The 13,491-nt window shown below is 41.9% G+C and overlaps 1 protein-coding gene across 1 annotated transcript in view; it reads left to right on the forward strand.

The window, feature by feature from the left end:
• Positions 1-1,436: 1,436 nt before the first annotated feature.
• The window catches only part of LOC308266004 (E3 SUMO-protein ligase ZNF451-like), a gene marked incomplete at both ends in the record, with an annotated part of 99,165 nt that continues 87,110 nt past the window's right edge, over positions 1,437-13,491 (forward strand). Inside the window, 2 exons of the mRNA XM_080700068.1 lie at positions 1,437-1,517; positions 11,754-11,834. Of these exons, the coding sequence (XP_080556194.1) occupies positions 1,437-1,517; positions 11,754-11,834 (162 nt within the window). The remainder of the gene's footprint in view (positions 1,518-11,753; positions 11,835-13,491) is intronic.

Here is a 13,491-nt window from a genome sequence, read left to right on the forward strand (position 1 = left end):
GTCTGGGGATGGAACCCAGGAGCATTTGACCTCCAAGCTACACCCACTGCCCTATTTTTTATTATTTATTTTGAAGCAGGGTCTCATTAAGTTGCATAGGGCCTCACTAAGTAGCTGAGGCTGTCCACAACCAGCGATCATCGGGTCTCAGGCTCCCAAATGCTGGTATTACAAGTGTGTGCCAGCACGCTCCGCTATTCAGCAATGTTTCTTTAGGTTTACAGGAACCAGGAATGCCTGTTGACCTGTGCACAACGAAGAAACTATTTCAAGAGAACTGACTACTGTAACGATTAAAGACCATTCGCGAGCCCACCTGGCTACGAGTAAAACTGGATTCCCTAGAAAAGGAAAAAGATTAGTGTAAGAACTAATGACTAGTCAAGAGTTCATTTGGCTGTGGGTAAAACTGGACTCCTTAGCCCACAAAAGCGTTTGCTTCAGCAACCCTTGACAAGATGGAATTGGGGTGAAAGCCCGCCATCTACCACCTGCTAGCTTAATGCCAATAAAACTTTCTTCTTCTTCTTCTGTCCCTGTGTCCCTCAAGAGTTATTGACTGCATAGCGGTATGGGAGCTGGGCTTTCACGGATATAACATCAAGATACTCTTCGACATCCACGGTATCTTCAGCGCTCTACGAAGGCTGCCGGGGCGCATGCGCCGTGCGCGGGATCCTGTTTCGTGCTTGGCCTCCCACACAGTGGGTGGAGAGGCTGTGCCGAGGCCCAGGGAACTACAGTTCCCAGCGTGCTCCGCGACGCGGGCCTGCAGCGCGGAGCATGCGCAGGGGCGCGTGGGGGGGATTAGCGGCCCGAGGAGGGCGGGTCCTGCTCGCCGGCGGTTCTGCGTCCCGCACTGCCTGCGGCGTCAGCGGCGTCCGCGCCCACGCAGGGGCGGGTCGCGGCGGCGCCGGGCGGTGCAGGGCGGGAAGGGGAGTCGTGGCGGCGGCGCCGGAGGGGGCAGCAGCGACGGCCGCGGCGGCGAGGACGCCGGGCGCGGTGGTGCTGTCGGGCCGTCGGAGCTATGGAGGACCCGGGGCCCGAGGTGAGTGCCGTCGTGGCGGCCCGGGCGCCGCCTCTGCGCATCTCGGCCGGCCCGGCCTGCCTTCGGGCCTGGCGCACGGCTGCGCTCCGAGCCTCAGCAACAATGGCCGCGGCCCCCTGTGGCCGCCGCGCAGGCCGGCGCGGCCCGGCGGGAGCTCGCACCCCGCTCCCGGAGGAGGGAAGGCCCGGCCGCGGCGCCCCTGGGCCTGGCGTCCCCCTCCGCTCGACGCCTGCGCCGACCCGACTCCGCGGCGCGGCTGGAGCCGGGCTTGCGGGCCCGGGGCTCAGCTCTGGAGGAGCTTTTGTCTGCGAGGCTCCTGTAGGAGAAGTCTCTTCTGCCAGCGCGTGGCTGAGTCGATAAGCATGCTTTGGCTTATTTCTTCTAGATGATGGACGCTATCCCCCCAGCCGGACCCGAGGCATCTGCACCAACACCGGACGAAAACGAAGATGACATTCAGTTCGTTAGTGTAAGTAGCTGCTGATGACCGGCTTCTCCGGTCAAAGACTGTGGTAAGCCTTCGTGTGATCACATCTCACCGGGCCATTCATCCCTCGGCAAACAGGGCCGAATGGCGAGTAGGTACCAACCACTGTGGATGGAGCACGGGGTAGGGATAGGACGTTTCTCACAAGAGCTATCTGGGCACCCAATAGCCATCACAGCACACCAAACCAAACCTGGCCTGAAGGCGTACTGTGCACTCGATGACACTTCTCATGCCTTCACTGAGATCCACTTAATGCTTGGGACAAACCTGTGATGTCTTTAAGATGTGTTTTGAAATGGGGCAAGAGCAGGGCCACTGGTGAGGGAGGGAGGAGGAGCAAGAACTTGGGTTGGGGCCTGCACTAACCTCTGAGGTCATCATGACAGCACAGTGCAGCTGTGGCTCACAATGAAGACTCCTGCATCTCCAGGAGCATGCTGTATTCCTCTGTTCCCTTTGGGGCTGTAGTTTCCAAGCATTAATAAGTGTAAACAGGCAGATTCTAGGGCCCCACTGCAGATCTACTGAGTTTGAAATTTAAGGTGGGACCTAGGAATCTTCATTTCAGAACAAGTGCAGGGCACACAGATCTTTGAACACATTTAGTAGGGCATTGGTTTGGAAAAAAGGCATTAGATGGTTTTCCTCTAATTATGTTCTCTTCTGCTGCATGCTGCTCTCCAGGAATACTGTATTTAATTGCAGTTTTGTAATAAGACTTTGCTTTTTACATCCATTGGGTATTTATCGATGTTGTTGGCCAATTCTATAAAAAATAGTTATTAAACATTATCTCCCCGATATTGGGTCATTTTGATGATCCATTGTTGTACAGTGTTTTAATGTGTTTGTTGGGAAGAGAGTCTTACAAGATTTTTTTTATTTTTTCCTCATTGCCAGTGGACATAATACTCTGTCCCCTCCCCCTTTTTGAACTTTTAAGGGTTTGGGATAGGAGATGAGCACATCTCTCTTGCTGTTTTCTTCACTGTGCATTGAAGTATGTTTTTATTTTTATTTATTTTTATTTTTTACTTTTGGTGGTACTGGGGTTCCTGGAAGCCCTTCTGCCTCTGGGCTACACTCCCAGACCTATTTTTACATTTTTATTTGGAAACAGGGTCTCCTAAGCCAGTGCGCGGCTTCGAACCTGCGCGATCCTCCTGTCTCTGCCTCCCAAGCGTGGGGATTACAAGCGTGCGCCACCACACCCGGCTTGAAGTATGTTTTTAGAGGAGAGTGTTGGAGATTGAACCCATGGCCTCCTGCAAGCTAAATATGTGTCTGAAGTATGTTTAATAAGATTCCATGGCTCTTTACAACAAGTATTTCAGGTTATTGTCGAATCTTGTTAGATTTGCGAGCAAAGTATTTACCTTGATGTTTCATGTAGATAGGAATAATACTACCCTTTATTAACCTTTGAGAAAAACAGTCATGATATATAAAATAAGGTTGAAAATATACTTTTGGTTTGTATCCAGTGGAATGAAGAATTGTATTATAGCTTCTGACTAGTTAGGTTTTGTTTATTTGTTTTAAAGGTAATTTGTGAATTGTATTTTAAATGTAAACATCTATTTTTAACTTTTCACGAAGAATAAAGAATGGCTGGATATGTTAGTGCACATCTGTAATACCAGTATTTGGGAGGCTGTAACAGGAGGATTACAGGTTTCAGGAAGAGCCTTAGCAACTTAGTGAGACCTTGTTTCAAATCTAAAATAGGGCTAGGTTGTGTCTGGGAGGTAGAGCACCCCTGGATTCAATCCCTTGTAGTAAAATTTAAAAAAATGTGCAATCAGTTTATTGTATGTTCAACTTGATATAGTCTCATATTTATCCCTATTTCCAGATACAGGTTCAGTGGTTGGATTGCTTTAAGTGGAAATTGAATTTTATGTTTTAAGTGCAATTATGATGCCAGAATAAACCTATTTAAAAATTTCCCTATGTGATTAAGTGGTATCACTTAAATGACAATTAGTGAAAGCTTAATGCTGTTTTAAAATACATTCAGAGACAGAATTCTGTATCTGTCACCCAGTCTTACTCTTGACTCCTCCAGATAATGCTTATCCAGTAAAGATGAAAAAAGTTTTCTGCTTGAATTCTTGAGATAGTACATTATGATGTTACTTCTTCGTTTTGTGGTTTGGATTTCTTAGCTTGTTACTAATCTAATTTTTCTACCTTTACTCCAAATGGTGACTCAGCAGACATTCTGTGGTGTGCAAAATATAGAACCTGAAGTCAAGCACATCATGCTGAAGGAAAGAAATGATAAAATGAGTCCTTTCACTTAAATTTTATTGAACTGTATTGAGCAGTGCACAATTCATTAAATACCCTTGTTCAGTTTTTGGAAAGGCAATAAGTAGACCTGTGTGAACAGTGTTCATATCAAGAAACAGAACATTATGTTAACAAAAACCTTTCATTTAGGTCTGCTGCTTGCATTATCTGTGTAGTAATAATACTCCTTTATTCTGTCATCATCATCATCATCATTTCTTTCTTTGAAACAGATCTTTGATTTGATTTCTTCCAAAAAATTTAGCTAATAGCTGTTGATAGACTTGTTCTCAGTGCCACTCTACATGTAAAGTTATAAGAACTGTCAAAGGAGTCTATTTTAATCTTCATAATAGCACAGGAGATTTAGGTATTAGCTGAGATTATTGGTAGAATATAAAATGATAAAAATGTTAAAATAAGCCAGGCATGGTGGCGCATACTTGTAATCTCAGCATTTGGGAGGCTGAGACAGGAAGATCTGGGTTCCTGGCCAGCCTCCGCTAGTTAGTGAGGCCCTTTGCAACTCTGTAAGACCCCTTTTTAAAATAAAGCATAAGCTGGGCGTGGTGGTACACGCTTGTAATCCCAGTGCTTGGGAGGCTGAGACAGGAGGATCAAACATGTTCAAAACCCAACCATAGCTACTTTGTGAGGCTTTCAGGAACTTAGTGAGATTGTTTCCAAATAAAGTATAAAATAGATCTGGGAGGATAGCCTGGAGGTAGAAAAGCCCCTGGTTCCACTCCCAGTACCACTAAAATAAAATAAAATAAAAATTAAAAAAAAGTCAAAGCATAAAAGAATGGAGCTGGAGGTATAGCTCAGAGGTAGAATGTTCCTGGGTTCCATCCCCAGTACTGCAAAAAAAAAAAAAGTTAAAAAGTTAAAATAATAATAAAAAAATCAAGACATAGCTTCATTAAACTTAGCTGCAATAGAAGAAATTCATGCAAAAATTTGAGTGTCTTTTGGCTGATTTTTTTTTTTTTTTTTTTTTTTTTTTACTGTAATTCACTTATTAAAAAGTGTTCTGCTGGAGCTGGGTGTGGTGGCGTACACTTGTAATCCCAGCTTTCGGGAGGCTGATACCGGAGGATTGGGGTTTGTGGACAGCCTTAGCTACTTAGTGAGCCCTCTGCATCTTAGTGAGACCCTGTTTCAAAATAAAAAATACCAAACAGGACAGGGGATGTAGCTTGGAGGTCAAATGCCCCTGGGTTCCATCCCCAGACCTCCCCCCCCCCCAAAAAAAAAAAGTGTTCTGCTGGGTATGTGGTGGCGCACACTTGTAATCCCATTACTTGGGAGGCTGAGACAGGAAGATCTGGGTTCATGGCCAGCCTTAGCTACTTAGTGAGGTCTTCTTCAACTTAGACCCTGTTTCAAAAAAATAAATCGGGCTGAGGATGTAGCTCAGAGGTAGAATGCCCCTAGGTTCAGTCCCCAGCACCACACACAAAAAGTGTTCACCAATAAATGTATATTAAAAAATAGTGGTGAAGGTCACAGTCTGCAAAAGTCACGAGTTAGGTAGCTTAGATGTATATAGAGTAATTGGAAAAAGATTCTACCCTCAAATGTCAGAATGTCAGTGTAGGTGATGAGATGAGAGAACTGAGTAAATAGATCTAATAGAAAGTTTTTTTGTAGAGTGTACATAGTGCTTTAGAAGGGAAGATAGAAAGGCTTTGCAGTTTGTCACTTTGGCATAGGTGATGATTAATGGTTTGTGTTTTTTATACTTTTATTTGTGCGTTATAGTTTCACATCACAGTTATTTGTGTTTAGAAGGGAATTTTGAGTAGAAGAAAAAGAGATGAAAATAGATAAGCAGGATTCTATACATTGGAGGATAAGGTATTTATTTGATAAGGTATTTACTTGAGGTACTGGGGGTTGGACCCAGGGGCATTCAACTTCTGAGCTACACCCCTAGCCCTTTTTTTTTTTTTATTCTTTATTTGAAACAGGGTCTCACTAAGTTGCAGAATACATCACTAAGTAGCTGAGGCTGGCTATGAACCTGTGATCCTCCTGCCTCAGCCTCCCAAGTACTGGGATTACAAATGTGCACCACTTTATTTGTATTATTATTATTTTTTTGTGTGGGTCTAGGGATGGAACCCAGGGGATTCGACCTCCAAGCTGTAGCCCCTGGCCTATTTTTCTATTTTTTATTTTGAAACCGGGTTTCACTGAGTTGCAGAGAGCTTCACTAAGTAGCTGAAGCTGTCTGCAAACATTGATCCTTGGGTCTCAGCCTCCCGAATTCTGGGATTACAAGTTTACAAGCGTGCGCCTCCACGCCCGGCTTTTTATTTCTATTTTTAAAGTGGGAGAGGAAAGGAAAGGTCAGATGATATTGATCTTGATGCCACACAAATTTTTTTTGTTTTTATTTTGTTTTGTTGTTTTTGTACTGGGGATTGAGCATAGAAGCATTCTACCTCCAAGCCATACCCCTAGCTATTTTTATTGTTTGATTTGGAACTAGGTCTTGCTAGGTTGCTGAGGATGGTCTAGAACCTGTGACACTCCTGTCCAAGTACTGGGATTACAAGCACGCACCACCATGCCCAGCTAAATTTGAATTATAAAGTAAGCAATTAGTCATATGACATTTATTGAACTGATAGGACTGTAGAAATAAAATAGGTTCCTAACTTCTCTACATGGAGGAAAAAGTGAGTTATTTAGTGTTTGGGGTTAGGTTTTTGCCTTTATGCTTAAATCTATACTCATTGTTTTAGAGAATTCTTTTTTAAATTAAGCCACTTTTCTTTTTTTTTTTTTTTTTGTTTGTTTGTTTTGTGGAACTGGGGATGGAACCCAGGGGCATTCTACCTTCAAGCTACACCACCAGCCCTATTTTTGATTCTGTATTTGAAACGCAGGTCACTGAGTTGCAGAGGGCCTCACTAAGAAACTGAGGCTGCCTTGAACCCCATCTTCCTATCTCAGCCTCCCAAATGCTGGGATTACAAGTGTGTGCTGCCACGCCTGGCTACTAGAGCATATTTTAATGTATTGATACTGCTTTTCAAATAGAGTGTTGTATTGGCTTTGAGAATCAGTTTTTTAAGTACAGGAATGAATGTTTTTATTTTGTTAAAAATGTATTTTTAAAGCTTTTGGTAATAACTATGTTGTCATGCCCGTGCATTTCCCTCTGCTGCTAAATTGTGCAACATTGGGAGTTGAATCCTTTGCGTTTGGTATTGGTTTAAGAGGGGATGAAAATGACATCAGTTGGCAGTATATATTCAAATAAATACCATTATTGGAGGACTACATGCATTTACACTTGTTAATTTACACTTGTTAAAGATCAGTAGTCATTATAGATAGTAAAGGCCTTTTTCCTGGCCAGGCGTGGTGTGGTGTACACTTGTAATTCCAGCATTCGGGAGGCTGAGAGTACATCCTCAGCTACTTAGTGAGGCCTTTTGCAACTCAGACTGTTTCAAAATAAAGAATAAAAAATAGGGCTTGGAGTATAGCTGGAAAGTAGAATGTCCCTGGGTTCCATAACCAGTACTGCCAAAAAAAAAAAAAAAAGTTTTTTTTTCTTGATATTTATATTATCAACATTACTTCTTTGGGGGAAATAAGTAATTTTTGGTCATTGTTAAAAAGAGCTTCAGAAATTGAGGCACTACGGGTAATCCGTTTTCTCTTACTGAAGGAAAGGAAAATGTGTTACCTTAGAAACTTAGAAAATAAGCATTTATTTAATAAAATAGGATTTGTACTTTGAGGTACTTCAGAGTTAGAGAGACCTCATGGCCAATTACATGTTTAGAGAAGCAGGTGTAGCTCATTCAGTTTTACCATTTGTTAAATGGGGTAACAATTCAGAATCTCATATTGTATAGTACTGGTGGGAATTGGATGAGATAATGTACTTGAAGCTTAGTACAGTGCCTGGTACAGGGCTCATTAAATCTTACTGAGGAGTAGCAAAATAAATGGAGTACAAAATATTTTGATTTCTTACTCATGATGGTGGAAGTTTTTCTCTATCCACAGTGAAAATTAGCTAAAGTGTACTTTATTTGTGTATAAGTAATCTTTTCTAAGTGAGGCATGGTGGCACATGCTTGTAATTTCAGTACTTGGGAGGCTGAGACAGGAGAATTGTGGACAGCCTCAGCTATTTAGTGAGGCACTTTGCAACTCAGTGAGACCATTTCAAAATTAAGAATAAAAAATAGGGCTGGGGGTGTGGCTCAAAGGCAGAATGCCCCTACTTCCATCCCCAGTCTCATACACACACAAAAGTAATCTTTTCCTTTGGGTATTGGTGTTTGTTTTTCTATCATTTCTTTGTCTTTTTGACAATCTTTAATGTATTTCCCCTTCTCATTCTAGCACTCTATTACTTATAAATTGGTAATTTTTTTTTTTTCCCGTGGTGCTGGCGGTTCTTTCTACCTCCGGGCTATACTCCCAGGCCCATTTTTATAATTTATTTGGAAACAGGGTCTCACTAAGTTGCTGAGAGCCTCACTAAGTAGCTGAGACTGGCTTCGAACCTGCGAAATTCTCCTGTCTCAGCCTCCCAAGTGCGGGGTGGGGGGTGGGGGGTTACAAGCATGTGCCACCACACCCAGCGGTAATTATTTTTTGAATGAGAGGCTGGGCGTGGTGGCGCAGGCCTGTAATCCCAGTACTTGGGAGACTGAGTCAGAAACCTCATGAGACCCTGTCTCCAAATAAAGAAATAAAATCAGGCTGGGGTTGTACCTTGGAGGTAGTCAGTACCAAAAAAAAAATTGTTGAGTGAATGAATATTCTGACTTGTTTGTTGTCAGTTTTTGATTTTTTAATCCTGATTCTTTGATTCTTTTGTCTTAATTATTACAAATCACATGAAATTTTCTTTCTTCAAGTTTAAAAATGGAAGCCTGTTAGTGCAGTGATTTATTGCAATATTAAGTTTGTGGTTGTCTCATCTATTCTTACTGGTCTTTCTATTATTTCTACAAGCTATTTTGTTTTTAGTGAGTGGTTCTTTTGTTTGTTTACAGTGTTGAGGATGGAACTCTTGGCCTTTTACAGGTTATGCAAGTGCTCTTACCATAGAGTTAAAAGCCCCTTGCCCTGCAATGACATCTTTTTTTTTTCTTTGTGTGTGTGTGTGTGTGTGTGTGTGTGTGTGTGTGCGCGCGCGCGTGCGTGCGCGCGCTTACTGGAATTAAACCTAAGGGCATTCTACAAAAGCCCTTTTTATTTTGGGGGGGGCAGGGTCTAGCTAGGTTGGTGAGAGTCTTACTACTTGCTGAGGCTGTTCTTGAACCTGTCTCAGCTTCCTAGGTACTGGGATTATAGGCATGAGCCAACATTCCCTGCAGTAGCTACTTCTTAATCCTGTTTTGCTTTACTTGTGTCCTGATGGCCTTCTTTCCTCTCCCTTTTTTTCTTTACCTACATTTTGTTCTTGAAAATTCTAAAGCACATTTTTTGGAGAGAGCAATCTAAGGTGATTATATGAACGAGGAAAACTATTTTTTTTAATCTTTTACTTTCTTCTTGAGTAGAAATATGATTTTGATATCTCAGTACTGGGGTAAGTTTTAGTCTTAAAATAGGTGATACATTGCTGGGCATGGTGGAGCACACTTGTGCTTGGGAGGCTGAGACTGGAGGATTGTACAGGTTCGAAGCCAGCCTCAGCTACCTAGTGAGGCTCTCAGCAACCTAGTGAGACTCAGTTTCCAAATAAAATATAAAATAGGTCTGGGAGTATAGCCCAGAGGTAAAAAGTCCCCTGGGTTCCACCCCCAGTACCACAAAAAAAAAAAAAAAAAAAAAAAGGTGATATAGCTCTGTTGACTACATTGAGAATGTTTCCTTTTCGTTTTTCTTTCGTTTCCCTCTCTCTTTTTCCCTCTCTTCCTTTTTTCCCTTCCCTTCTTTTTTTCTCTTCCCTCCTCCCTCTCGCCTTTCATTTTTATAACTTGAATAGGAATCCTAATTCCTTTATTGTAGTTCTCTCTGCCCAGAAGTTTAGCCCCTGGTTTGCTTGCTTGCTTGCTTGCTTTCTTTCTTTCTTTCTTTCTTTCTTTCTTTCTTTCTTTCTTTCTTTCTTTCTTTCTTTCCTGGGAATGGAATCTTGGGGCATTCTATCTCCAAGCTACACCTCCAGACTTATTTTTTATTCTTTATTTTGAAACAGGGTCTTACTGAGTTGCAAAGGGCCTCACTAAGTAGCTGAGGCTGTCCGTGAATTGCGATCCTCCTGTCTCAGCCTACTAAATGCTGGGATTGCAAGCGTGCGCCACCACACCCGGCACATACTCGATTTCTTAAAAGAATAATTTTACTGATGATCTTGTCTACCTTATTCTCTCCTTTTTTTTAAGAGCCTGTGCATACTATTTTCTTCAGTGTTCCTCTTTTTTTATTTTAATTTTTTTGGTGATACTGGGGTTCCTGGAAGCCCTCCTACCTCCGGGCAACACTATACTCCCAGACCTATTTTTATACTTTTTTATTTAGAAACAGGGTCTCTTAAGCCAGCACGGCTGGCTTAGAACCTGCACGATCCTACTCTTTCCGCCTCCCAAGCGTGGGGATTACAAGCGTGTGCCACCACACCTGGCCAGTGTTCCTCTTTCAAAAGGATTTTAAAATAACCTGTTGCCAATTCAGTGACATCTTGGTACTCAGTGTTTTTGGCCACATTTAGCACTGACAGTTTTTGATTGATGTAATATTGTTTCAGTTTAGTTCTAAAGTTTAGTAGTCTTCTAGAGGAGCAACTCCCAAATCTCTCTTTCCAGGTACTTTCATACTCCCCAGTTACAGGTTTAATTTACAGCTGTTGGCCAGGAACCTCTGTATACCATGGATTTTTCAGTCTGTTATGTCCAAGGACATCAGTTTTCTGTTTCTGTATTCCAAATTTATAAAAATAGCAATAGTATTCTAAAAACCTGGGTTTAAAACCTCAAAGGTCTCTTTGATTCTGGTTTTGTTTTTCCTTACTAGCCGATCTTTTTCCCATTTTACTCATAATGCCTTGTATATGCACAGAATCACTTTTTATCATCACTGTTTGTTCTGCATTATTATATGCTCATATGATTAGGTATGTGGCCTTCCCTGCTCTTCATACTCTTCTTGAAGCACATCTCAAGTTGTTCCCACTTTATTATTTATTGATTCTCTTTCGCCTGTAGAATAAAATCTAGGCTTTGAAGCTTGGGTCTGGTCTAAGAAGGTGTCAGCATGAATGGGAAAAGGCTGGAGAAGAGTCTGAGTTTGATGGTTTACTCTGTAGGTCCCTCTATGGTTTTTTTTTTTGTGTGTGTGTGTGCAACTGAGGGTTGAACCCAGGTCATTCTACCTCCAAGCTACACCGCTAGTCTTATCTTTTAATTCTTTATGAAATACGGTCTAAGTTGCAGAGGGTCTCACTAAGGTTGGCCCCAAACCTGCAGTCCTCCTGTCTCAGCCTTCCACTCCATGTTTTGGGCTTGTATATATTTTCTTTCTTTGTGATGCTGGTGATTGAACTCAGGGCATTCTGAATACAAGGGAAGTGCTCCACCACAGGGCTACATCCCAGCTCTTGTTGTTGAATACCCTAACCCTAACCTGCCTGAGCCCAGACTGTTGATACCCATCCCACCTGAAAAGTATTGGATCATGGTGTCTGTCCTTTTAGCACTATTCCAGTACTGATTTTTTTTCCCTCCTCAAAGCACTTAGCATGACTTTAAAATTCTGGGGGTATAGGCTCTTTCTTTTAAATACTCTTGAGTTTTTTTTCTGTATCTTTTGTTCTGGTTATTTTATGAACCTGTAAGGTTACCTCTTCAGAATGTGTCACAGCTATAAAAAATCAATTATTTTAAATGTTAGTTTGCTTTAACTGTGCATGACTTCTAAATTTGCCTAATTCTATTATAGGAAGGACCACTAAGACCTGTTCTTGAATACATAGATCTGGTCAGCAGCGATGATGAAGAGCCTAGCACCTCTCATAGTAATGTAAGTACATAAATTTTATTTGCATTTCTTCACTTACGTCAGTTAAGATACCTTTTGTGAAGGGAGTTAACAGATCAGCGATAGATATCTTTAGGAACTCTTGTGCCTTAGAGAATGGCCTACTTTTGTTTGAATGGGCCATAATCTGTAGTTTAAGGAGTCTTTTGCCCAGAGCATTTTCTATTTCCAATTTTGTTTCTCTACTTTAAATGAGGATGTGAAAAGATACATATTTACTCAAGGAAGTTGTAAGCCTTGGGTGATACATGATAAAATAGAAATGTAATAAAAACTACAAGTTTTTTTTCCTCTCCATTTCTTATATTCTCCTCTGGTACCCAGAACTGGATCCTTTTCTTCCAGAACCACAGAAAATTTGTTTTGTCTTTGAAGAAATGATATATGAAGATCCTTAAGGAAATGGAATGTGGGAAAATGTTTATAGCTGATACATGACTTGAGTCTTCATCCCTTTTAACCTCCTCTTTCCCCCACATACTTAAATTACTAATCTTACCTGTGACTTGTTGGTTGTGGGTTTGATCTATAAACCAATACTTCCTTACTCTGAGAATTGAATTAATTGAATCCTTGTAGCAAACTTGCCTTTGTTTTGTCTTTGCTGTAGCCCAGTTTCTGTTAGTGGGCTGCTTTATTGATGGGGAACTTTTGGCTCTTGCTCATGGTCGCCAGAAGGCTTCTTGCTCTGTGAGATAGAGGATTGAGACTTGGACTTGGAATCAAAGTACCTGGGCTTGGGACCCAGCTTCACTCTTTTCTAATTCTGAAAATTTGTATAAATTAAGTACCATTAAAGCCGGGCGTGGTGGCGCACGCTTGTAATCCCCGCACTTGGGAGGCTGGGACAGGAAGATTGCGCAGGTTCGAAGCCAGCCTCAGCTACTTAGTGAGGCTCTTGGCAACTTAGTGAGACCCTGTTTCCAAAAAAGTATAAAATGGGTCTGGGAGTATAGCCCGGAGGTAGAAAGCCTCTGGGTTCCACCCCCATTACCACCAAAGTAAATAAATAAATAAAGTACCATTGACTTTAGTTTTTTTTTTAATCAAGTGAGAATAATACCTACTTTACAAGGTTATTGTAAGGATGAAATGAGATAACAAATAGGCCCTTAAAACTAGAAACCTAGTAGGAATATACAACTGGAAAGTTTTATTCATGGAGAGTGAATGAAAAGTTTTTTTGTTTTATTTTGTTTTTAAGGGGCTTAAAAATGACTCCAAGCCAGGCGTGGTGGCACACGCTTGTAATCCTAGCACTTGGGAGGCTGAGACAGGAGGATCGCACAGGTTCGAAGCCAGCCTCAGCTACTGAGTGAGGCTCTCAGCAACTTAGTGAGACCCTGTTTCCAAACAAAATATAAAATAGGTCTGGGAGTATAGCCCGGAGATAGAGAAGCCCCTGGGTTCCACTCCCAATACCACACACACACACAAAGTCTCCATGGAGTTTTAGAAAACTTTTTTTCTTCTCAGTGAGGCTTTCCTTGAGACTTAAATGTGTTCAGTGGGGCTTTTTATTTTATTAATTGTTCTTACCAGTGGTCTTGCCACCTCATCTTAGCATGGGGCCAAGCAGCAGGCCAGGGTAGTACCAGTTACGCTGAGCTTATTTTTACTCTTTACTTTTTCATAGACA

The sequence above is a fragment of the Muscardinus avellanarius genome (assembly GCF_963383645.1).
Source record: "Muscardinus avellanarius genome assembly, chromosome: 8".
Taxonomy (NCBI): domain Eukaryota; kingdom Metazoa; phylum Chordata; class Mammalia; order Rodentia; family Gliridae; genus Muscardinus; species Muscardinus avellanarius.